Genomic DNA, 23,046 nt, shown 5'->3' on the forward strand with positions numbered 1-23,046 from the left:
CAACAGAGTACTGATGGCAGGTCTTCTCATAGTGTAGTTTGGCCAGGACCAAAGTCTGCTCCAAACTTAGCATGCTCTTTCAATCAACCTGTGGAGCCTGGTTCTTTCCTGTTCACAACATGCCTCTCCTCAACACACCACTGCATAAAAGACTACTTTCATACTACCTTCCACAACTCCACTGTTGTAGAAAGTTCTGAGCAGTGGTCTGCACACACTGAAAGCTTTGAGCCCCCACTGCGGGTACAACAGGGGCCAGTGTTGTTTCCTGTTGTGGGGGCTGAAATCAACACCAACATACTTGTGTGTCCTCACACTCCATGTGAAGTCCCTGGATATTTCCTCTAGAGGTCCACTATAATTTCTTTTGGTTTCCTCCCATTAGAGGTGGTTCTGAAACTCCACAATCATTTTCCTGTGCTCATTGGTGTTTCTTTCTGGCACACCGCACAATAGCCGTGTCATCAGACAAATATCGATAGTTGTGGGTTGTGTTTTTGGAGATCTTGTGGATCCATCTACTACCCCATTACCCTGGGCTATCATGCCTGCTTTCCTGAAGGCTTGTACTCTCCTGTCCCATCCTGATTACATTGTTCCCATCATAAAATGATAAACATCCAATGAGGGTCTGATAATTCTCTGCGGATGGAGATTTCTGGACACACCATGTCCACCACTGCCTTCAGTCTGCAGGCTTCAACTTAAGAGCGGGGAAGACTCAGGTAGTCGAAGCAAAACCTTCTGGAGAATGATGTCTTGATAATTGACTCAGAGATAAGCTAAACTGGCTTTGTGTGTTATTGGGAGATGGCGTCATCATTGTGGGCGGGGTTTAAGTCTATGACAAAAATTGCCTTCATGTCAGGGCTGACTAACTCAGGATTTTGATTAAGCCTTCTTTCTGAAACGGGCCCCAGATGGCACAACAAATATGTCATTGGTCACATACCAACATCATTTACTCGATGTCTCCAGTTAGAAAATACTAGATTACTGGACTGTAGGACTGAGTAAAAATGATGGTGAAGAGAACACAGTGGCTCCAGGGTATGCAATACCGGTATACGCAAGTATATTCATCAATAAACTTGTGTTTACAAAGACACAAGATTTCCCACCAACCTCTTAGTCTACTACAAATGAAAACTGACATCAAATCAAGTTGGTCAACTCTATAAGCGCCTACAGCTCTGTTTTGCTCAAGGATGTCAGGTCCCAATCAGTAAACTAACATTCTTCACATGGTCCATTTTACAAACAATTTCCGAACAAACCCAACAATGTTCTTATTGACGTTGAGGGAGGACAGATGAGAGGACAAAGCACAACAAGACAACAGAAGCAAAGGCATCTGAGGAATGTGGGGAAAAAACGGAAACTTCAAAACTTCAAACTTGGTGTCATCCCCTACAACAAAATTGAAAACTGGAAGTTACGAGTATGACTTTATGACCAAACACTGTAAAGGAGAAACTAAAGGAACATTGTCAGATACACAGACACGTTCGCCTGTGCAAAATTGCGCAAGCAAAAGTGACTTGTGGCTTGAATGTCTCCTGACATCAAACTAGAGCAGCAAATGTTTCTTGTTAAAGGAATTGTGGTTTATCCTGGCACACAATAAAAGACAAAAAGACTTGAGACCAACGTGTAAATCTCACACTTTGTTGTTGGTAAATACTTTATATACAATGGATTCTTGACTTCAGCAAACACTGTGCAGAAAGCAATTCAGGAAACATTCTTTAAACATTCAGAATGTGTCTGAGATCTCAGGAATGCAACAGCAATCTACAACATTACAGACATACAGACATTCGGAACACATAGATACCACCCTCAGGGTCTTCACTTATTCACAGTAGAATGTATAAGACTGTTTCTGTAATGTATGAAGGTTCTTACATATTTTTTGTTTAAAATAGCAGATTAACATTAATGCTGTAATAATTGAAAAGTATCACAATTGTATTTACATAAGGTAAGTGAAAGTCAAATATAATGCATGTGTACATATGGTATGTATACAGGCAGCTGTGTATTATTTTGTCCCTTGACCAGAGCCACCTTATATCAATGTCAATGGTTTCACTGGTTACAGTCTTTAGTCCTTTTTACACAGTCCCAGGAAAAGGAGTGTTCCACTCCCACACAGTCATTCTGTTACTCAGAGACACAACACAGAGAATCCACTCAGCCATTGTCACCTGTGGTAGAACAGGGCGATTCCACCTGATAGGGCAAATGTTAACTTGATCTTTTATGTGACTTTTCCACCTTTACCCAATCGCCTTGACTCCATGCCGTTTTTAATCTTCCCCTAGAGGCATGAACATTTTTAAAATCCTATAAAATGATTACTGTACCAAATGGTTTGGAGTAAGTCAAACAGGCTGCAAGTGGTTCAACCAAATGGACATTATCAGCTTAATCAAGTTTGTTGTGTCTTCATTTAATACTGAACTTTTAATACTGAACTTTTAATACTGAACTCTGCATTAGTTTTGAATTTGCTTCCCTTCTGAAATCAAAATGTAACCAATAGATTAACAACGCCTGATGAACTAAGCTAGTGTTATTAATGGTTAAAACTCTGGTTGTTGCATTTGTCCATGCGCTGACATTTGTTTCTTTTCATTCAAAAATCCCGCTCCGCATGGGAGTCCCTCATCCTGAACCCTTCCAGCGCTCCCTGTCTCTGCTCCAACACCAGCAGTTACCTTCACACCGGAATCTGCTTTGATGGAGATGTAAAAATAGTTTTACTGGTCAACTTAGCTTACAATTTGGACTGTGCACGTTGTAAATAACACGATATTAGCTGCTTACTGTAACAACACTTCTGCTTCGTGACTTTGTGTCTTGTCTGTTAAATCACAGGTGGGCAAAGAGTCAACAGTACAAAACCAAAAGTCACCAAAGCTGTTTTGGTGCAATGGTGGGAAACGCGCGCCACATTTAAAAAAGGCCATCAGTGTCCCAAAACATTTCTGGCTAAATAAAATTAGATTTCCATACTGAATACGGCTTTCATTTAATATAACAGTATCAAATAACCATGAATGATATAGATACCACGTGTTAGATATAATGTCTCCATGGCAAGTGGAAGTGGTTTTTGCTTGTAAAAGACAAAGACACCCTCAATCTGCCTTCCTCTTTCACAAACACACACACACACACGCACACACACACACACGTAAGCACTTTCATGTTCATTCATAGACAGAAAGTACAAATGAAGAAATTGATACTGGGACACCCCCTGGCCTCCTCCCAACACACAACGACAACTCAAACCAAATAAATGCTGGCATACAGTTTGATAAGGAGCAAACCTATATTAGAGGACTGTGAGGCACATAATCTACCAGGCCAAATCCCGCCTAATATTTGGTATAGTCAAATTTGATGTGGCTGATTAAAAGGGAGGTTTTAGCTTTGAACCCTGGGAAAACCTTTAGCTATGTCAGCGCTACACACATTACGTATAATGTGGAAATGTAGTTAGATGTAAATGGTTGGAGCTAGGGACAAAACCCACATAATCAGCCTCTTGTAACTGTGTGTTCTAACAATTTCATAAACACTTGATGTCCATGGCTGACTGGATCTTCAGCTTGGTTATTACCCAACACACCTCTGGGAGGACAGATAGTCATAGATTATCTGAGGTCTATTTAGTAAAAGAGGCCATCTCTTTGTGTAACAACCTTCCTGATGGACCTGATAAGAGCTACATCACTGCTCCTGGGGTGTGGTTTAAAAGGGTCAGGTCATTTTGTTTTAATTAAAAAACTTTAAGTAATTGAATGTGAGTAGGACAGAGAGGGGTTTCTGTTCACCCCTGACTTTGGTGAGGTTGGTTGAGGACCCGGATGTGAAGTGAGTGTCAGTTCACCCATCGTCTGGGGTCGAGTCTTCAGGGGTGGATGAATTTTCAGCAACGTCATCTGCGGAGTCACTTTTGTGAATTCGTCCGTCGCTGCGCATGCTATGGAAAGTTTTGTGGAAAGCCTCCATCATTGAATGTGCCAGTTTTTTGGCCTCCAATTTGTTCTCACATTCCACAGCATGGCAGTCCATCTGGAAGGACAGGTCATCATTGATCTCCCGATAGATCCAGGCAAATATATTGGGTTTGATGCTGTGGTCTGCTGTGCAGAAGGCAATCCGTGCCACCTGGTACGTGTCCATGGATACTGCGTCTTCACCATGTTCTTCGAAGTGTTGGAGACGCACCTGGAAGGGCCGAATCTCTAAGAGAGAGTTTGCAGATGCGGCGCCGTGTTGCGATTCTTGCGCTCGGCGCTCAACTAGAGCCACTACCGCCGGCTCTGTGCACCCCGACAGAAACTTGGTCCCCGAGATCATTAACTTACCGAGGTAGGACACCTGTGAAGAAAAAGGCAGGCACTGTTAGACACATAAAAACAAACTACATGGAAGAGTCTTTACTGTAGTAAGCTTGTTCAAGCGTGTTCTTTTGTGTTTTGAGAAGAAATTCAGAATCTGACAAATAAAAAACAAAAATGTGAAAAGTAGTTGGCATCATCAGAGATTTAATCAGGGAATGGAAGTGGATTTTGTGATCCTTGTGCTCCTTTCGTCTTACCTTATAACCAGCGTGGGACTTGCTCTTTATGAGCGGGGTGGTGGAGCAGAGTTCAATGGCCTCCGGCTCATGGAAGATGACTGTGGGCAGTTGCTCCTTCCTCAGAGTCAGCACATTTAACTTGGTTTTCAGCATGGTCTGAAAGTGCTGATGGAGAAAAAACAACGGATTTAAGGAAGACAGAGAAGTTTGTTTGTCTGCACCAGAGATTTGAGCAACACTAGCCGGTGTTGGGGATAAAAGCTCAGATGGATGCAGCAACTCAAAGACTTGCAACCCATGCCACTTAAATTCATCTTAAAAACACCTCGCACTGCCACCTGGATACATCATCAGTCAATCAATCAATCAATCTTTATTTATAAAGCATCTGTTACAATCAAACTGGTCTCTGCACCGGTTGAGGAGAAGGAAAAGCTTCAGAAGGTCATTATGACCGAAAAGAGCTGAAAAGAATTTTGTGATACGAAGTTTGCTGGTTTCAGCCCAGGATGAGGTGTCACAGTGTCCTTAAACAAAATACTAAACCCCCAAACAGCTGTGTCTACGCGCAGGTTTTTCCTAATTCCTGAGGACTGTCCACAGACACATGAGGACTGTCCACAGACACATGAAGACTGTCCAGACACATGAAGACTGTCCAGACACATGAAGACTGTCCACAGACACATGAGGACTGTCCACAGACACATGAGGACTGTCCACAGACACATGAGGACTGTCCACAGACACATGAAGACTGTCCAGACACATGAAGACTGTCCAGACACATGAAGACTGTCCAGACACATGAAGACTGTCCACAGACACATGAGGACTGTCCACAGACACATGAGGACTGTTCACAGACACATGAAGACTGTTCACAGACACATGAAGACTGTCCACAGACACATGAAGACTGTCCACAGACACATGAGGACTGTCCACAGACACATGAGGACTGTCCACAGACACATGAAGACTGTCCACAGACACATGAGGACTGTCCACAGACACATGAAGACTGTCCAGACACATGAAGACTGTCCAGACACATGAAGACTGTCCACAGACACATGAGGACTGTCCACAGACACATGAGGACTGTCCAGACACATGAGGACTGTCCACAGACACATGAAGACTGTTCACAGACACATGAAGACTGTTCACAGACACATGAAGACTGTCCACAGACACATGATGACTGTCCACAGACACATGAGGACTGTCCACAGACACATGAAGACTGTCCACAGACACATGAGGACTGTCCACAGACACATGAGGACTGTCCACAGACACATGAAGACTGTTCACAGACACATGAAGACTGTCCACAGACACATGAAGACTGTCCACAGACACATGAGGACTGTCCACAGACACATGAAGACTGTCCACAGACACATGAGGACTGTCCACAGACACATGAGGACTGTCCACAGACACATGAAGACTGTTCACAGACACATGAAGACTGTCCACAGACACATGAGGACTGTCCACAGACACATGAGGACTGTCCACAGACACATGAAAACTGTCCACAGACACATGAGGACTGTCCAGACACATGAGGACTGTCCACAGACACATGAGGACTGTTCACAGACACATGAAGACTGTCACAGACACATGAAGACTGTTCACAGACACATGAGGACTGTTCCACAGACACATGAGGACTGTCCACAGACACATGAGGACTGTCCACAGACACATGAAGACTGTCCACAGACACATGAGGACTGTCCACAGACACATGAGGACTGTCCACAGACACATGGAGGACTGTCCACAGGACACATGAGGCTCCTGCTGAGGTTCTGAGAACAAGAATGGCCCAATGTTGTCAAATCCAGCCGTAGAAACTGTGTTCCATCATATCCAAGAAGTCTAGAATTGCTGCCAAAGGTGCCTCAACTAACCACAGACAAGAGTCTGAAGGTTTTTCTGGGCAATGCAATATTTTAGCATTTCTAAAATTCTGCTTTCACAATGTCCTTCTGAGCTATTGAGTGTAGCTTGATGACAGAAAATATTTGGGGGCCGCAGCACAAAGAAGGGTCCGACTGCACTGTCCATAAGCAGAACCACATATTGGATCGAGCAATATCATAGTCTGTCATTGTTTTTGCCTCCTTTTCCTCCTCTATCTGTCCATTCAGGTCCCCCACAGCTGTCTTCCACTGAAGTAACGCTTCCCCTGCAACGGTTGCCTGGCATTGCTCACTAAAGGGTCCGGCAGAGGGTTTCTGTCAAGCGCCCAGACAAACTCCTGGCTAGGTTTGACTCTGCATAAATAAAACTAACCTGAACTAATAGTGTTCTGTACATTGGACTCAATCACAGGCATAATCTTTTAAAGAACTAGTTCCAGCTCATCCATCCTGTAGATTGCTTCTTCTCAAGATGCAAATTTGGAAAAGAATTTTGGTAAAGACTGCCTGTGCACTGCATACATAGAGAAGAAATGGGGCATTAAGGGTAAAGGGGTAAATCCCACTGGATAGTACAGTCAGAGGCATGAAAAGGAGTGTTACACTGATGCCTCAGGTAGCTGTTTCTCTACTGTTTGCAACCTTTTTGTCCTAATCCTTTTTGACAAAAATGACAATTTTAAAAAAGAACTATTAACTGCAGCTAAATTAAGACTTCAGCCTGGGGGAAAAAAGAAAAAGGGAATCAAAACTGGCCTGCCAACTTGCACGTGAATACGTTTGTGCTGAGGCCATCGCCTGTTGAGCAATGTGTTTTTGAAATAACATGAAGGGAGGGAAAAACAGGAGAAATGGACGGTGGGGGGAGGAGAACACATCAGCAGGGTGCAACATCAGTTCTGTATGGAAACGGATTGTTTTAGCAACAGTAGCTTAGCATTACGGGCACAGCTATGGCCTCCTCAACGACACGTCCCTTTTTTGTCTTTTTCAGTTGCTTTTCCTTCCTGACCGAGACAAAAGTGCAGGAAGAAGACATAAGGTGTTGCTATGGCAACAGAAGAGAGCAGACATGACAATATTATGAATCTACATCACAGTTTATGGGAAACAAACTGCAAAGGAAAGAAGCTGTTGAGGAGGTAGAAATTAAGGTGGAGAGGGCAGCGATGCTTTAACGGCTTTTTAATCTATTCAAAGGTTTGAAACTCTAAATTTAACATTGTAAAAGCCCAAACGATCGGGAAAAAACGACGTGGAATGCAAAGTGCTGAGGTTTGCAGCATTACGCAACTTGCTTTGCTTGGTTCCACATTGCAAGACGGAGTAATTAAAGTTGAAATTAATTTTTCAAATCTGCCTTGTTTCCTTTCAAACACTGTTCACTCACACGCTGGTCAGAGTTGCTGCTCTGAGGGGATTTTTTTGTTGTTGTTGTTTTCGTCTTTTTAGAGCGCTTTTAGATAAAAACAACACTGTCCGCCCAATTTCTCATCAAGATGCTGCTCAGCTGTGGGCATCACATCATAAGTCAGCACCAGAAGTACCTAACGGACCAACAAAGAGGGCTTTACAGATGTGACATCGGTCGGGAACAGCTTAAACATTATTCGGGAGAGATAAGACGTCAGTAACGTCTGTTATGGACAGAAACAGTCACCTTTGGGCTAAACACGGTGCTTCGGGATGGACACGGCACACGTGTGGGCGCCGGCTATGGTGGCCACCGTGTCAGTCATCATTGTGAGATCCATCAGCGAGGACTTATTGGAAAAGCTCTGGACTTTTCCCATGCAAAGACCCTGGTGACAAGGGCTGGAGCACTCTTTACTCGGGTCATTTCGAGCGTTTCCAGCGTGCACGACGATGCGCGGCGGCTGAGTCCTGGCAAAATGCTGCAGGGTTTATGGACCTGTTGCCCGGGATCCACTTCTTCCTGGAGTCGGATAATACCTACTGGACCTGTGACTCCTCACAGCCAGAATGAAGGAGCTCAATGTAGAGTTGCAGGGCAACGACGCAGATGTTTGGGGCTCACTAGCACTGGAGTGATGGTGCCAGATTAGAGGTGTCGATAAAAATAATTAAGGTGCATAATATCACCTGTAATAAACAGGAAAAATGTACACCCACGATAACTTTCAGCTGTAATAACAACCCTATTCATGTATTTCTTATCTGTAAATAAGCAGCAAATAGTAGCTCAGCCTTGGATCAACCAGAAAAGAGCAGAAATATTTCGGGGATCTTTAATCAGACTCTGGATGTCGAAACTCTTTTTAATCGTCCTCATCTTTTGACGCCTGAGCAAAAAGCAGGGGGGGCTGGAAGGGGGGGGTCTATCTCTTGGCAGGCAGTCGGCGGGTCCACATCTGGAGAACATTACGTCTGTAGGAGCCGTAAAGCCTGACTCGCCCCGCTTTGCATATCATATTTTTGTGCCTTTTCCCACCACGTCGTAGCCGGCGACGCGTAAATGCCACATTTGCAGCTAATTCCAGATGAAGAGCGTAGCGGGAGATCGCGCATTCCGATGTACGTGCACGACTGAAAACGAGAGAAAGGCCTGCAACTCTGCCGGAGCGATCACTTTGGTTTTCCCCAATTCAAATGTAAACCCAATGTCCAGTGGTGTATTTGCGAGTCTGCGGAATGCTAATAGCGGCGCGGGGTGATCGGTGTGCGTGCTGTGATTGGCCGATTTATCACCGATAACCGCTGCCGAGCACGTTAGATAGAAAGCATGTGAAAGATCGCGCTGACAAAACATCTGCAGCTGCAGCGAGAACCCCTGCGCGTCTCTCCAGGACGCCGTTCGGGCTGTTTTTCGGCTGGATCGCTGGGAAAATGTGCGTTTCTCGACACGCATTTACGCGCCATACCTGCAGTCTCTCCGACGTTGGCTGCCACATGTTCGCAAAGTCCTCGTCCTCGGTGTTGCTTTTTTCTCTGTCCGTCGTTTGGCTCACATCTGTTCGCCTTTCCGGGTTCTTCTCTGACCCCTCGCGGGCGGCTGGGCTGTGGGGGCGCTCGCTGTGATCGCCGCGTCGCTCCGCCTGGCTGCACTACCGGCCCCGGCCACAGGGGGCCGCCACCGGCCAACTGCTTGTGGATGTTTTTCATGGCCCGCTGAGAAATCGGCTACATAGTCCAGACAAAATAAGATATTTTGGGGGTGAGGAGTTTCTATCGAAACGTTCCACTTTCAGGAAAGTGTCCTGGTGCCAAGACACCTTCAGAGTGCCACTGAGGTATGAACAAATGCTCATATTAGACACTGCAATGAGCCTGGCGACACGCTCCAACACCATCCCGTGATCCCACAAGGAAAATAGAAAGAAAATGTAAAAAAAACAACATTCCATTTTCATATAGGAGGCTTTTAAAATCACCACTTTGACTCGCCTCAGATTTTGCTGACAACCATGTAATATCTCTAAAACCGAGGAGCATATCGCTCTTACTTTTCCAGAAAAAGCATGTGCAGATTGTGCCAACCCATTCCCCTCTGTGCCAGAAAAGATTAGACATGAAACAAATTCTTCAAGAACCTCAATCCAAGCCGTTCTCTGGCCGTTTTCACCCCTGGATGAGTCGCCAGTTCATGGCAGGGCCTGAGCATCTTTGGGTTTACTACCTTGCTCAAGGGTACCTCGGCAGTGTTCTTGTTTCTTGTATGTACAGCCTGTTTCAACAGCACCTCAGTAGGATCAACTTGGGCAGTTCCACCTCCTGAAAAACCCACTAAAACACAATTATGGTGAGCTGGTCAGGTCCCCAAACCAGGAGATTTTCCCCTCCATGCTTCTCAAATGGTGTGGAATGTCCTATTAACATCCTGTAGCGTTCTCCGTGGAAAACCTCAGACTGGCCTTTCTTCACGCTTCACAGATTGAGCAACCTCTGATGAAAGATAAACTTACTCCTACAACACACTGGAGAGATTATATCTCCCGGCTGGTCTGGAAATGCCTTCTGGGGAGAGGAGTGTCTGGCCTTGCTGAAGCTGCTCGCCCAGCCCTCCCCCTGAGCCAGAACCAGATAAATGGCTGGAAGATGGAGGAAACTCTGGCAACCTCTTTTTGAAAACACTTTTGGGAGGCTGCAAGTAAAATTATTTTATCAAAAATAGGAACAAAACAGTCTTGCATAGGAGTATTTTTAATTTGACCTCTTTTATCAACTGGGGTCTATTTTCCCGATATTGTTCTGGGATCCCCACACCAGCAAAGTCTTTGTTGAGCTTGTCTTATACCAGAGGTAAACCTGTACATAATATAAAGATAAATTAGGTAGAAGTGTAATGGTTTTGTCATGAGAACTCCTGTCTTATTATCTTAAACATCATTGAAATGAATACAGTAGGCTCACACACCGTATTCCAGGAAATTTCATTTTTATTGTTCATATACAGCTAAGAAACTATGTAAAGAACAAGATGTTATGTACAGTTATTTAAAAGAAATATTCTATGTATTTTTTGAGTCAATGTAAAACTACAACTAATTACAACAAAACGAACGGCTAAAAAGATATTGCTAACAGGAAATGGCAAATATAACCATGCGTTATGTACTTATTGTAGATAGTTTTCGATGTAAAGACACATTCTATGGCGTAAGCTGGTCACATATACTTGCACACACATGTAAGTGCTGTTTATTGTCAGCAGTGCTTTCTTGGTTGATACTTAATAGGTTTCTGGGACAGACTAATGCAGAATAAATCACATCACTTGCACAGAGGAGTTTACAGGTTCACCATACCATTACGTAAATAACGCAAAGTATTCTACAATCCTACAATCGTTTTTTGCCATGATTAGTGCAGGAAAATACAGGCAACAAATGAAGGATTTTGTCTTTTAACAGGAATCCTTGGTCTTGATGAGGGTAATCAGAGGCTTGTCGTCTGGGCTGTCGTCTTCATACGCGATGAAAGTGGCATCATACATGGTTGCCCTGGATTTCTTTCCAAATCTAATAAGAGAGAATCGAAGTGTTGGCCAACGCATTAACATTGCGTAAGCAAACACAATTCTAACACTTGATTATGAGATGGTGATGAAACAATAACCTCCAATCATTCCATTTTCTACCAGAGGGAGCTTGAGGGTCCTCTGCAGTGCTAAACTGCTCCTAGCGCTGCGCTCTTCTGGACAGAGATCCCGGATGTTCCTTCCGGGATCTGTTGGAGTCACTCAACCAGCTTGGGGATTGAAGCCCCAAAGGCTTCAATCACCACCGGGCTGACTGATGTCTTCACATCCCTGCAACTGTTCCTCCAGAAACTATTTTCCTCATGCTGTTTCTGTCTGGTGTTGCTACCACTTGGGATTAACACATCCAACACCTGCTCTGCCATTTGTCCACCAGCACAATGTTTGTTGCTGGTTGCTGGTTGGAGGTGTCTCCCACATTGACCCCACTACTACAAGTGTTTAGATTTTATAAGCATCTCAGATCATTGTGTGCTGGATTGTCTAAGGACTGTCTTGTGACCCTTATAGTGCCTTTTTGCCACTTCCTCAATTTGGAGTTCGTAAGGCCCACGCACACATTTGTTCTCCTATCATGTTTGTAGCTCCTCTTCCCCACTGGGTTCCGGCTGCCTGTGGTATTCATTGAGCAATTATTCGGTAAGCAGCGGAGATCTCTTTCTGCTGTACTTATTGGGGTTTTCTGTGTACAGCCTCAGAGTGCTGGCATCCCCCATTCAAGAGCTTTCGTCTCTTTATATCAGTGCCCTTTATTTCAATAATCTCCACTTTGGCTAGCTTATTATACCCATGGGGCATTTGACGAGCGGTACGGCATAGGACCTTATCTTTCCATTCAGCTGACTTTGCACAACTTGCCGTACTCTTTTAAGCTACTGCTTCCTTGCTGCCATTTAACTTGTAGGATCCCAACTTACAGTAACTAGCTGTCCTCCGTGTCTGCCATGTTCCCACGATTCATGACTCCTTCAGTTCCGTTATCATTCGACCCCACTTGTCAATTTTAGATGATGTGTGTGGATAGAAATCATACACATATATACAATACATTGTGTATGTTATGCTCACTATGGGTTTATAGTAAACACTTCATGGTATTTATTTGCTGTCATTACAATATTCTGACCACCAGAGGTGATTAACCAGCTGGTTAAAGACAAAAACTTTGTAGAATAAGACAGCAAAATTAGCTTGTTGCAGACTATGGAAGACTTCCGCGCCTATCACTGACCTGGCATGGCGAATGGAGGCGATGGCATTGCTCAGTTCGCTGTCGATGCTGCGGCAGTTGTAAAATTCCTGGTAAGCGTGGTGTGAGGAGCCCTGGTACTCAATGCGACTGATCCGGCAGATCCCAACGATAAGGATGATGAGCATGAGCAGGAAGGCCACGCACAGCGCTCCGATGATGATGTAGAGCGAGTGCCGTGGCATATCGCTCAGGGCCTCATCGGTGTACACTTGTTTCCACTTAATGTCTGAAAGATCCAGTTTAATGTCAACGACAGCTGTGATTTACGCAGGGGAAATTACAGCAATCGTAATGTTTATGCATATCAGTGCTCAACAAAGACCCTCGGATTACCCGGTGAGTTTTCACATTAAAAGGGAGGTCTAATTAAGGTCATTTCTCAATAGGTTTTTGGGGCGACTCACAGATTTCACAGGTTGGTCCCACCCAGCCAGTCGGACAGTGACAAGAGAAGCCATTTGACTGGTCAACACAGGTGCCTCCGTGATGACAAGGGTTGCTCTTGCATTCGTTGATGTCAATCTCACACTTCTTCCCTGAGCAGGTACATAGCGAGACGGAGACACAATGCTAATCCTTAAACCAATAATGTCTCCAAACTAGTCAGAGCAGCTAGAGTGTATCAGTTATGAAGGTTGGACATTGAATAACAGTCATCAAATCTCATGGAACAAGCTCGTGTGACTAAAGGTGCTCACCCAGGTATCCAGGTGGACAAACACAGGACGCGTTTAGTCCTGCACTCTCGCAGTAGCCTCTTTGTTGCAGTGTACTTTCAGACATGGATCTTTGTAGATTTCACAGTGTCTACCTGCACACACCACACACACACCACACACACAGAAAAGGCAAAGCTAATTTAGCAACGTTTGCCATCAGGTGAAGCTGCTGTGGTATCACACACTCAACCATGCAGGTCTACACTCACGTACCTTCATATTGTGGTGGACAGACGCATTCATATGCATTGATAAGGTCTCTACAGGTGGCACGATTCTGGCAGGGGTCTGACAGACATTCATCGTACTCCTCTTCACAGTATAAACCATGATAACCTAAGGACACATACATGTGCGGAAAAACCTGTGTTAGATCGGGAATAACCGAGGCTGGTGAATAAAACGCACTAGTTTTGTTCTTGTTGACCAGTTTAATGTTCATTTAAGGAATTCTGACTTGAAGGTTCACATGTTAAATAAAATATGGTTTTTCCATGATGTTTATGTTTTGTGAAAATGCAGTTATTAGTCATTAAAACATTGAAAAGATTTGAAGTAAATTACCAAATTCCTCTATGATCTGTAAATGATATTGTAATTTCAAGTAACACATTATTATGAATGTGCGAGAATAACTGTACACAATTCGGGTCCCCTCCAAACTTGTGCATTTTTTGGTTTGTAGCTACTTAGATACAAGTCCATGGTGCCAGCAGCCCATAATCATAGCACAGAATTATACCAATTCACATTCTAGTGGAAAATGAATACATACATTAGTTTAGTGATATTCAGGAGTTTGAAGTACAATAGTTTTTTATACTTTGTAGTTTAGACAATTAATCAGTTTGGTCCTGATGAAAGCCTCCTCTCCTTGAACAACCTGTCAGGGTAACTTCTATGGGGTTATGGGTCAGGGGTGTCCCCTGGTAGCTGGAATAGGAGTCCTTCTTCCTATTGGTTACCAGCACAGAGTTCCTTCCTTTGTAGGGCTTTAAAGTTGCCTTTTATCATCTCCTAAACTTAACTAATTTCCTTAACATTCATTTGAATACCTTACCATTAAGCTTTCACACCTGATAATTGGCCCCACCCTACCCCTAGCATATGCCCATATGTCCCCAACGTCAACCTTAAAGCCAAGCCGTAACCCTCAAAAAGTCCGTTAAAAGTTGTGAGAACCAGCCGAAATGTCCTCACTTTGCTAGTAGAAGAATCTGATTTTTGTGCTCATAACACACACATCCAAAGACACACATGGTGAAGCACAAGATGGCCGTGTTTATTGTCAGATACATGACGGCGGAGCTCACCCGGGACACACAGGCACCTGTATTATCGCCCACACTGCGACACACTCCGTGGGCACACGGTTCAGGGCACAGAAGTTCACCAGCTGAGCACACGTGGGGCCAGTGAAGCCTGCTGGGCAGCTACAGCCGAACCCCCTGGGACCAGGACCCTGCGGGTAGCACGTGGCATTATTGTGACAGGGGTCGGAGGAGCACGGGTTCACTTTCTGCTCACATGTAGGCAGACTGATAACCTGAGAAAACCACAAGGACACCAAAGAAAAGCAGTTTGAAAATTGCATTTAGATAATTAGTGATTGGACGCAGACTTTGGCTATTAGTTTTTATTTATTCACTTAAAGCCCTGAATATATACGAAAAGTATATACAATGAGAAAGAAAAAACCCTATTTGTTTTTTCATCTGGTGATCTTATAGTTTTGAAACAACTAATTTGAATCTAAATGGAAAAGGAACTGTTAAAATTTATAATTAAAATGTCAACTAAATTCCTATAATGCTTTAAAAAAACATGTCTTAATAATGGATGTGGGGGTTTAGGAACCTTAATAACAATAAGATCTGTGATGTAATGGCTACTCGGTCCTCGGTGAAGGTCGAGACCAACTGTTGCTCTAGAAAATACCAACGAAACCAAATATGAAACCAAACGTTGAAATGTTTTTGAAGAAGAAATTCAATTTTTGGATAAATATATTACTTGTAAAGAAAGCCTGGCTGCTCCCTTTCCCTTTGTGACTCAAGTGCTCCAGCTTTTGCTTAAGTTCAAATATTGGTCAACACGGTGTGACAAATTAAAAACACAAAAAGTCAAAACACTGCATAAAAAGTAGAAATCAGATGTTTAGAGTTCAAACAAATGAGCTCCGAACAGAAGGTTTTCGGTCAGTATTAATAGAACCTCTTCAGACAGTAGGAGGACACCAGGAGATCCGAGGAACTCTGGGTTCTTCTTCAATCCTCCAACAGGCCCTGAATGTGGGACTTGGATGAGGAACAGACAGACAGACAGACAGATGCCCCATGCAGAACACACCTGGGGTGCAGGTGCAGGTGAAGTTGCGCCCATCGACCCCCTGTTTAATGTCGGTGCAGGTACCGTTGTGGCTACAGGGTCTGGAGTGGCAGGCATCAAATTCCTCACAGAAGCTTCCAGTGTATCCGTCCTCACACTCACAGAAGAAAGAGCTCTGTAGGAACGCAGAACTCTGTCAGCACGATGGAATTTGGGATTGGGAACGAGCAACAACAAATGGCAGCAATGAGCCAAATAAGGTTTTAAATATAAGTGCATCTCATCTATTCACCTTAGTTGGCTCTGTAACACATTTGCCCTTCCCAGAGCAATGAAGGTCACCAAGGTCAGGGAGGCCAGGCTCCACACAGGTGCTGGCCTTCACTGTCAGGTTGAGACGGAGGACGAGCTCCATGGAGGTTGGGGTATCAAGATGCAAAAAACCTACCACAGGAAAAAATGCATATTTTGGTTGGAAATGTATTCATTTGTTCATCTGTTCATTCAATCTTACATTTTTTAAGCAGATGCATTTGGAAATTTCTGAATGTTGGACCTAAGAATTTCCACCTATCTCAGTTATTCTTTGTCTTGTCCACCAAAAACCTTTGGCATTTGAAATCAAGGTCTCTGAAATTAGGTCCTTATTTCATATTTGTATACAGTATTTCTCTTAGTTGTGACTGGACAGAAGGTACAATCCTGTCATGGTTGAGATTTTTAGGAGTTATTTAAACCTCTGGTTTATTCCAGTGCCACCAGTGCCTGTCTCTGACCTGTGGAAATGTTGGATTGGGCTAATCCCAGAGATACAACAGGAGCAAGTGTATTTTTCTTAGTCTATATTGACACCTCATATCATCTTTGGTTAATGTTCTAATCAATCACCATTGTAGTATCCAACATTCTAAGGTTGGCTTGTAGTGTATAAAGAATGTTTTTCCCCTAGTAGATTAAGATATTAAATTCATCTTACTGATAAGTAGTTCTGTCCCAGCACCATAGGTTCATCAGACACCACCAGTCCATCAGAGGCCTGCAGGACATCAGTGCTGAGCTATGGAAGATGGGGGATCCTTTCTCATTAACAGGCCACAGAACTGGAGCGCCACTGGCATTCATCTCCATCCTGAGTGAGCAGAAGGATAGGGAAGGTAGAGGTGTGTGTGTGTGGGGGGGGGGGGGTGTGTGTAAGAGAGACAGAGAGGGAGACGGATTGACTTAGAGGTAGGTGTCAAGTCAGGCACATTCGCAAAATTCAACATCGTACAAAAGAAAACCTTAACCTTGAAGATTGGACATTTGTGTAGTTTTGTGTGGCTGTACAGGTAAGGTGAATAATCCCTGTAATGTAGTGTGTGTGTGTGTGTGTGTGTGTGTGTGTGGGTGGTGGTGTACTGTAGTGTAGTGCAGTGTAATGAAAATGTAGTATAGAGTAAATGCACAACCCCTCCCCCCCCCAAGACTGCAAACCATGATGTACACATGTGTCCTACAACATATATGGAGCTAGTGGAAGGGGGGCAGAACTGGAGCGGTGAGGTCCAACCTATTGGTTCCTAAGCAGGTGTGTGCAGCAAAATTCTGAACCAGGTGAAGACAAAAAAAGGGGAGGGGTCTAATTAATGTCATAATAAAGAGTTTTACAATTGTCCAGACACACAATTAAAACTTATTTAACAATTAGTAGACCTTAGTAGTGGGAAGAAGACAGATTTGACAATAGTTGACGAAGGTATTTGTTTAAAATGACTATTTGGACCCCAATACAACTATAGGACAACTAGGCACCGCTGCTACCATGACAACCATTTAAATACTGCTTTAAAAGTTTGAGTTAAACCAACTTTTGCTGCTGAGACACTCCAGTAAACTATTTAAATTCAGCAAACATCCGCATAAAAATGCATCTGTTTTGATCTTTGGATTTGTTTGTTTTTATAGAATCCAGAGGAATGTTAAAATCCAACGTTAGAATGAATTAAAAGGATTAATCTTCCTCCATTATTATGTCTTCCAATTGGAGATCTACTACTCACTGAATTTAACATTAAATTTGGATCGGCAGGGGAAAAAAGAAGGCAGCAGAAGAAGAGTCCTGTTTAATCATCAAAGATGGAAATAACTCTTTTGCTTTTACGCTCCGCTTAGTAAAGGCCTCTAGTTTTCTTCTCTGTTACCACCTTTATAAGGAGACAGAGGGTCCAACTCGTTAGGGCGACCAACCTAATAAAAATGATCCGTAAATAGGAAAATATTTAGGACATGTCATAATAGTAATACTGGATACTATGGGCTGTTTTAAAGCCCTAAACCACTAGAGGTCACTGTGTGCACATTGGGGCTCGTTGGAATGGGGGTTTCTGGGCAATTAGCACGTGTGTGCTAGTTGACATGAATCCCGTTAGCAGTATGTAGCTCCAAAATAAATAAGCTTGAACATATAACGTTCCACTGCGTGAACTTCATGACAACTTTTTATGAGCATGAAAAGTATATTTGGGCAACAAAAACTGGATATTACTCAGAGCCCTGATTAGGAAGTGGTGATAATGTTAGGAAGTTTATATGGTTCCAAGTAGATCTAAAGTCCTCATAAATGGATAAAGAAATCCTTTTGAGCAGGTGTTATTGTTCCAGTTGAAATAAGGATTAAAAGAAAAGAAAATGAGTGATGGATGAAGGAAATTAAAAAAAAAAAAAAAGTATAATGTTCACAGAAACCAAAGAAAAACAAGTGTGGAACTATTAAGAAATGTCAACATATGTAGCGATTTGTGCACCGTCGTAGCATTGTAATGCTAAAGCATGATGTTGGAATGTGTATATCTGCTGTAGATGTGCTTGTTAAGTCCCTCAACGATGAATAATCACGAGTAATCCACAGATCCTCAACGGTGAATCGCATCAAATAATCATTTACCAGTCACGGTTAGCAAACTGTGAATGTCGCCTTACTTTACAGCTGTGTCCTCGGGCACCTCCAGAGACAGCGTCAAGGTTTCTGATGTCACCTCACATAGCTGACCTTCACAGTGCAGATGCTGTGACACCTGAAACACAACACACACACACACACACCACACACACACACACACACACCACACACACCACACACACACACACACACACACACCACACACACACACACACACACACACTTCTTGTCAGTATAATGATAAATACCACCATAACCCACGGGGAGTTAAACTGTCTATCTCACCCCGATTGCTCCCACGGTACCACCAAGCAACCTCGGCCCGGGTTTGGGTTGCCATGGCTGCAGGTTGGGAGGTGCTGATGTTGTGGTGGTAGAGGTGGAGGACGTGGACAGGGTCACCAGGTCTGTAGGGAAGGGGTCGGTAGGCTCCGCAAAAATCTGGTCACACCTCTCCCCCTCGTAGCCTTCGGCGCACTCACATATGTAAGATGGCTCCACGTCGTCCTCTCTGTAAGAGCGGCTACAGTTTCCATGGAGACAAGGGCTGCTGGTACACGGGTCTGTGATAAACTTTAATGACAGGAGCAGAGAATCAAGGAAAGCGTCTAAAACATTTAAAGTTGTACTCAGCCCGAGCCAAAACCGGACTAATATTTCAGAGTGAAGCCGTGTGAAGCGCAGGTTCGGGAACAGTCGGACCCTCGGGGTCGAGTGGAGAATCAACTGGACTGTTGAAAGAATCCGACTCGCCTCGTATCTGTTGGTAGGTTCTGTAGAGCTAACTAATAACCACAGCTATTGCTAATTAAAAGTGATTAAAGGCTGTTAAGGAGGACTCTGGTTCCAGAACTGAGTCCTAGATACCGAGTGTTCAAAAATGTCTGATTGAGGTGATTAGAAAATCACATTGATTTGGTTCATTGTTTTCTATAAGTTCAGGATGTGTCAGATGTCAAATAACCACAATCTATCTTTGTTTGATGCCGGGCTAAAAATGGGTCCTGCATCTTCTGGGAGTTAATCAGCAGAGAGCCATAAGTGGAACATCCTGTTCCCTTTGTCCTCAACAAATCGGACATCATTTATCAGTGTGAGTTCTGATGGTGTCTGGGAGAAGCAGGTGGGGGGGGGGGGGGGGGGGGGGGGTACAGAAACCAGTCTGGAGGAGCACACTTGAGCAAAAACCAAAAGGTCCCCATAAGACTAGGTAACACAAGTGAGAGTTAACGAATGAAAATAGAGTTTTGATGTCTTGTCATTTTAGGAACATCCCATTTTTCAGATGAAAGGCCAAAGACCACACGCCTGAAACATCATTTAAAACCACAACAGGAGCCAGTGATGACAGATAATCCCTCATTTATGCTCCAGTCCAACATCAAATATTCCAAATAAATAAAAATAAACCATAAAGGCAAAGCAACGCTAAACAGAACCACGAACCTCTCAAGTCCCTCAACCTTCTCCTCAAGGTGCCATTTTAATGAATGAGACACCATAAAGAACCAGGGGGTCGCCGTGGCCGCCTCACGTCAAGGTTTCAGAAAACACAAACATGGCCTTTCAGTCATGAAGGAGGTTGGAAAAGGTTCACAATGCTTGTTGTGTCAGGGGGAACCGTCCTGAAGAAGCTGCCTGACAAAGTGCAGGAGGCTACAATCATTCCACAAACACATTTCAAGAACAAATGAGGAGCAAAGTCCTGGAATCTAGCCTGGGGGGGGGGGGGGGGGGGGGTTGCAGAGCGGCGGCTAAGACATTGAGACTCCAGCCACCCGGGGATGGAGCCATTATCCCCAAATAGAAGTGCAGGACCGCAGGACTGAAGGCTTCGCTTGGCTAAGCTAAGGCCAGTGACTCAGCACCGAGGAACAGACTGGACAGAACTGGCGAAGAGAAAACCACCAACACAACCAACCTGCTGGCACATTAGCAAAGCAGCATGTGGATGAGCCACCGGACAGTTAGGTCAGTAGTCTGACGAGAGCTTCCTGATACATCGGGCACAAACACACAGCAGCATTTGATGGATGGACCTGGTACCGACCGAGGCAGACGGCGGCGGTGGGCAGCCTGGTGGTCCGGGCCTTCAAGTTCCCTCAAGATACTGTGGCGTGACCTTAAATGGGTCAGATCGGTCGGGGAGTTTTAAGAAACTTGGTAGAGCACGGTGGACAGATTTAGCTCAGAACGTCCTCGGAGAGGACCGAAGGCAAAAGGAAGTGGAGAGAATCAGCACATTCACCTGTACATAGGAAACACCTAAACACGCTTCCTTCCTTCCTTCCTTCTTTCCTACGGCTCCTCTTGGCTGCTCTGCTGGAAGTCGTCCACTCACCTTGACATTTTGTCTTCGTGATGCTGCAGTGGACTCATTTATCCCGTCCCTGCATGACTCAGAGGCCCAATGACGTATTGAGACAAGAGCACTTATTGTAAAAATTCAATAAGTGCCAGTCGGGCCGGCAGGAACGGTTTATAAGGAGTTGCCAGCCTTGGGCTGTTCTTACTATCCACGTTTTTGTCCAGTTTCCTGATAAACAGGCTCTTGTTAAAGAAAAGATCCTGTTAGATCTTGACAAAATCTAAACAGGATTATGTGATCTGTCTTTTGTAAACTACAACAGGTACAAAATCAAATCAAGAATCCGTCCAACAGGAATTAGGACGGATATCTGTGATGCTAATAGAATTATCAGTTTAGGAGCAACAGAATTCCAAATTAGAGGAAAAATTTACACAGGAATTCATCAAACACGTTCTTAAAACGTAAAAAAAAAAAGGAAAACACTCACATGAGGATTGACCCCCCTCAAAACGCACACCCGTCTATAGTGTTCTCGAGCATCTTCTCCCTGCTGCTGCCCTTCATTTCGGTTGCCACAGCAACACAGCACTTCTCCACATCTAATTTACAGCACACGGCTCGCTAAAAGAGCGCACGTAAAAAAAGAAAAAGAAGCCACAGCAAGCTGCAAAATGTAACCAAAGGAAAGAGAATACGCAGGTTTATCAAAGAACAAAGATCAAAGAAAAATGCTGCACCTTCCAGCTCCAGTCGCGTCTTACAGGTTGAGACACCAAACACCCTGATTCTGTCCCCGGTCTCGCAGATAAACCCGCCCAGTCGGTGCTGCGTCCACACATGCGAGGGACAAAATGGACAGCTGATAAGTTCTCACCTCACAGTTGCGTCCAGCGAAGCCTTGGCTGCAGGAACAGTGTACTCAAAGGTGTCCCCCGCGGCTGCTGGCGCCTGGCAGGGCCAGACACACAGCCCCCCATTGAGGCAGGGTTGGCCCTCACAGAGGTCCAGATGATTGGCTGGCCCGGGTTGGGGTTGGCTCGGCCGGGGCTGGGTATCCAGGGCAAGTTGGAAAGGGGAAGGGTTGATCCTGATGCCGAGTCCGCAGCAGCCGCCGGCCAGCAAGAGCACGAGGATGAGCGGCGAGGGAACGCCTGCGAGCGCACGCCATCGTCCTGACCTGCGTCCTTCGTGTTTCTTGGATGCTTCCGTCGGCTCCTGTGCTCCGCAGCTCCCGAGAGGACGCGTGTCAGAGTGATGCTGGTCCGCAGCTGAAGATCCCTGAGCAGTGGGGAAGGGGAAGAGACGGAGGAAGGAGAAGGGGAGGGGCCTAACCCGCAGTGCGAGCACCGCTGACGACAACACGGCCTCCACCACCCGGTTTTACACAGCTTTCAGGGGAGGGGGGGCAGGAAAAGGACATTATGAGGATTTGCCTTTTTGTGGGAGACTAATGCCAGTGGAGCTAAAGCAGGCGGCTGGGAAAATGAACAAGAATGGGAAATAATTAAGAGATAATCCGTCTTATTATTCTTACTTTTCATGTTCCGTCTTGCTTTGAATCCCAAACTACTGATGGATTTGTCTTGGAGACAATGGACCCCAAAACTGTGGAGCGCTGGGGGGGAAAAAGAGGATTCTACAAAGCCCATTGGCTTTGATCTTTGGAAGATCAAAGTCATATGTTGCTCTGAAATCTAGAGCGTCAACCAAAATTTCCTGACCTCTTCTTTCGGCCCCGTTAACATTTCCGGAAAAATGTCATGAATAATTAGTTGATAACCGAGGTCCATTTATTAAATATGCTTATTTATGTGGGGATGTTCTTGATTTTATTCCTGCTGTGTGACGTTCGCGCTACTTTTTCTTCTTTTTAAAGGTCTCATTTACAGCACTTTGACCAGGAAGGTGTTTGCACATCATTAAGTGACGGACACACACACACGAACACACACACAC

The 23,046-nt window shown here is 44.5% G+C and overlaps 2 protein-coding genes across 2 annotated transcripts; both read right to left on the bottom strand.

Annotated features, from left to right (window-relative positions):
- Positions 1–1,640: 1,640 nt before the first annotated feature.
- Positions 1,641–9,615, bottom strand: pid1 (phosphotyrosine interaction domain containing 1). Its single transcript, XM_003977005.3, has 3 exons — positions 9,426–9,615; positions 4,619–4,765; positions 1,641–4,398 (listed from the first exon to the last, which is right to left on the bottom strand). Exons 1-3 carry the CDS (start codon positions 9,453–9,455, stop codon positions 3,901–3,903), a joined length of 675 nt encoding a protein of 224 aa, XP_003977054.1. The 5' UTR covers positions 9,456–9,615; the 3' UTR covers positions 1,641–3,900.
- Positions 9,616–10,915: 1,300 nt separating this feature from the next.
- Positions 10,916–22,258, bottom strand: dner (delta/notch-like EGF repeat containing). Its single transcript, XM_029844126.1, is given in 18 exon segments — positions 10,916–11,522; positions 12,774–13,020; positions 13,199–13,330; positions 13,493–13,552; positions 13,555–13,605; positions 13,727–13,849; positions 14,827–14,850; positions 14,853–14,888; positions 14,891–15,059; positions 15,728–15,810; positions 15,863–16,016; positions 16,134–16,285; positions 16,601–16,617; positions 16,818–16,970; positions 18,800–18,894; positions 19,065–19,352; positions 21,965–21,992; positions 22,089–22,258. Coding segments are annotated over 18 exon segments (2,097 nt in total). The 3' UTR covers positions 10,916–11,407.
- Positions 22,259–23,046: the final 788 nt, after the last annotated feature.

This window comes from Takifugu rubripes, chromosome 11 (assembly GCF_901000725.2).
Source record: "Takifugu rubripes chromosome 11, fTakRub1.2, whole genome shotgun sequence".
Taxonomy (NCBI): Eukaryota; Metazoa; Chordata; class Actinopteri; order Tetraodontiformes; family Tetraodontidae; genus Takifugu; species Takifugu rubripes.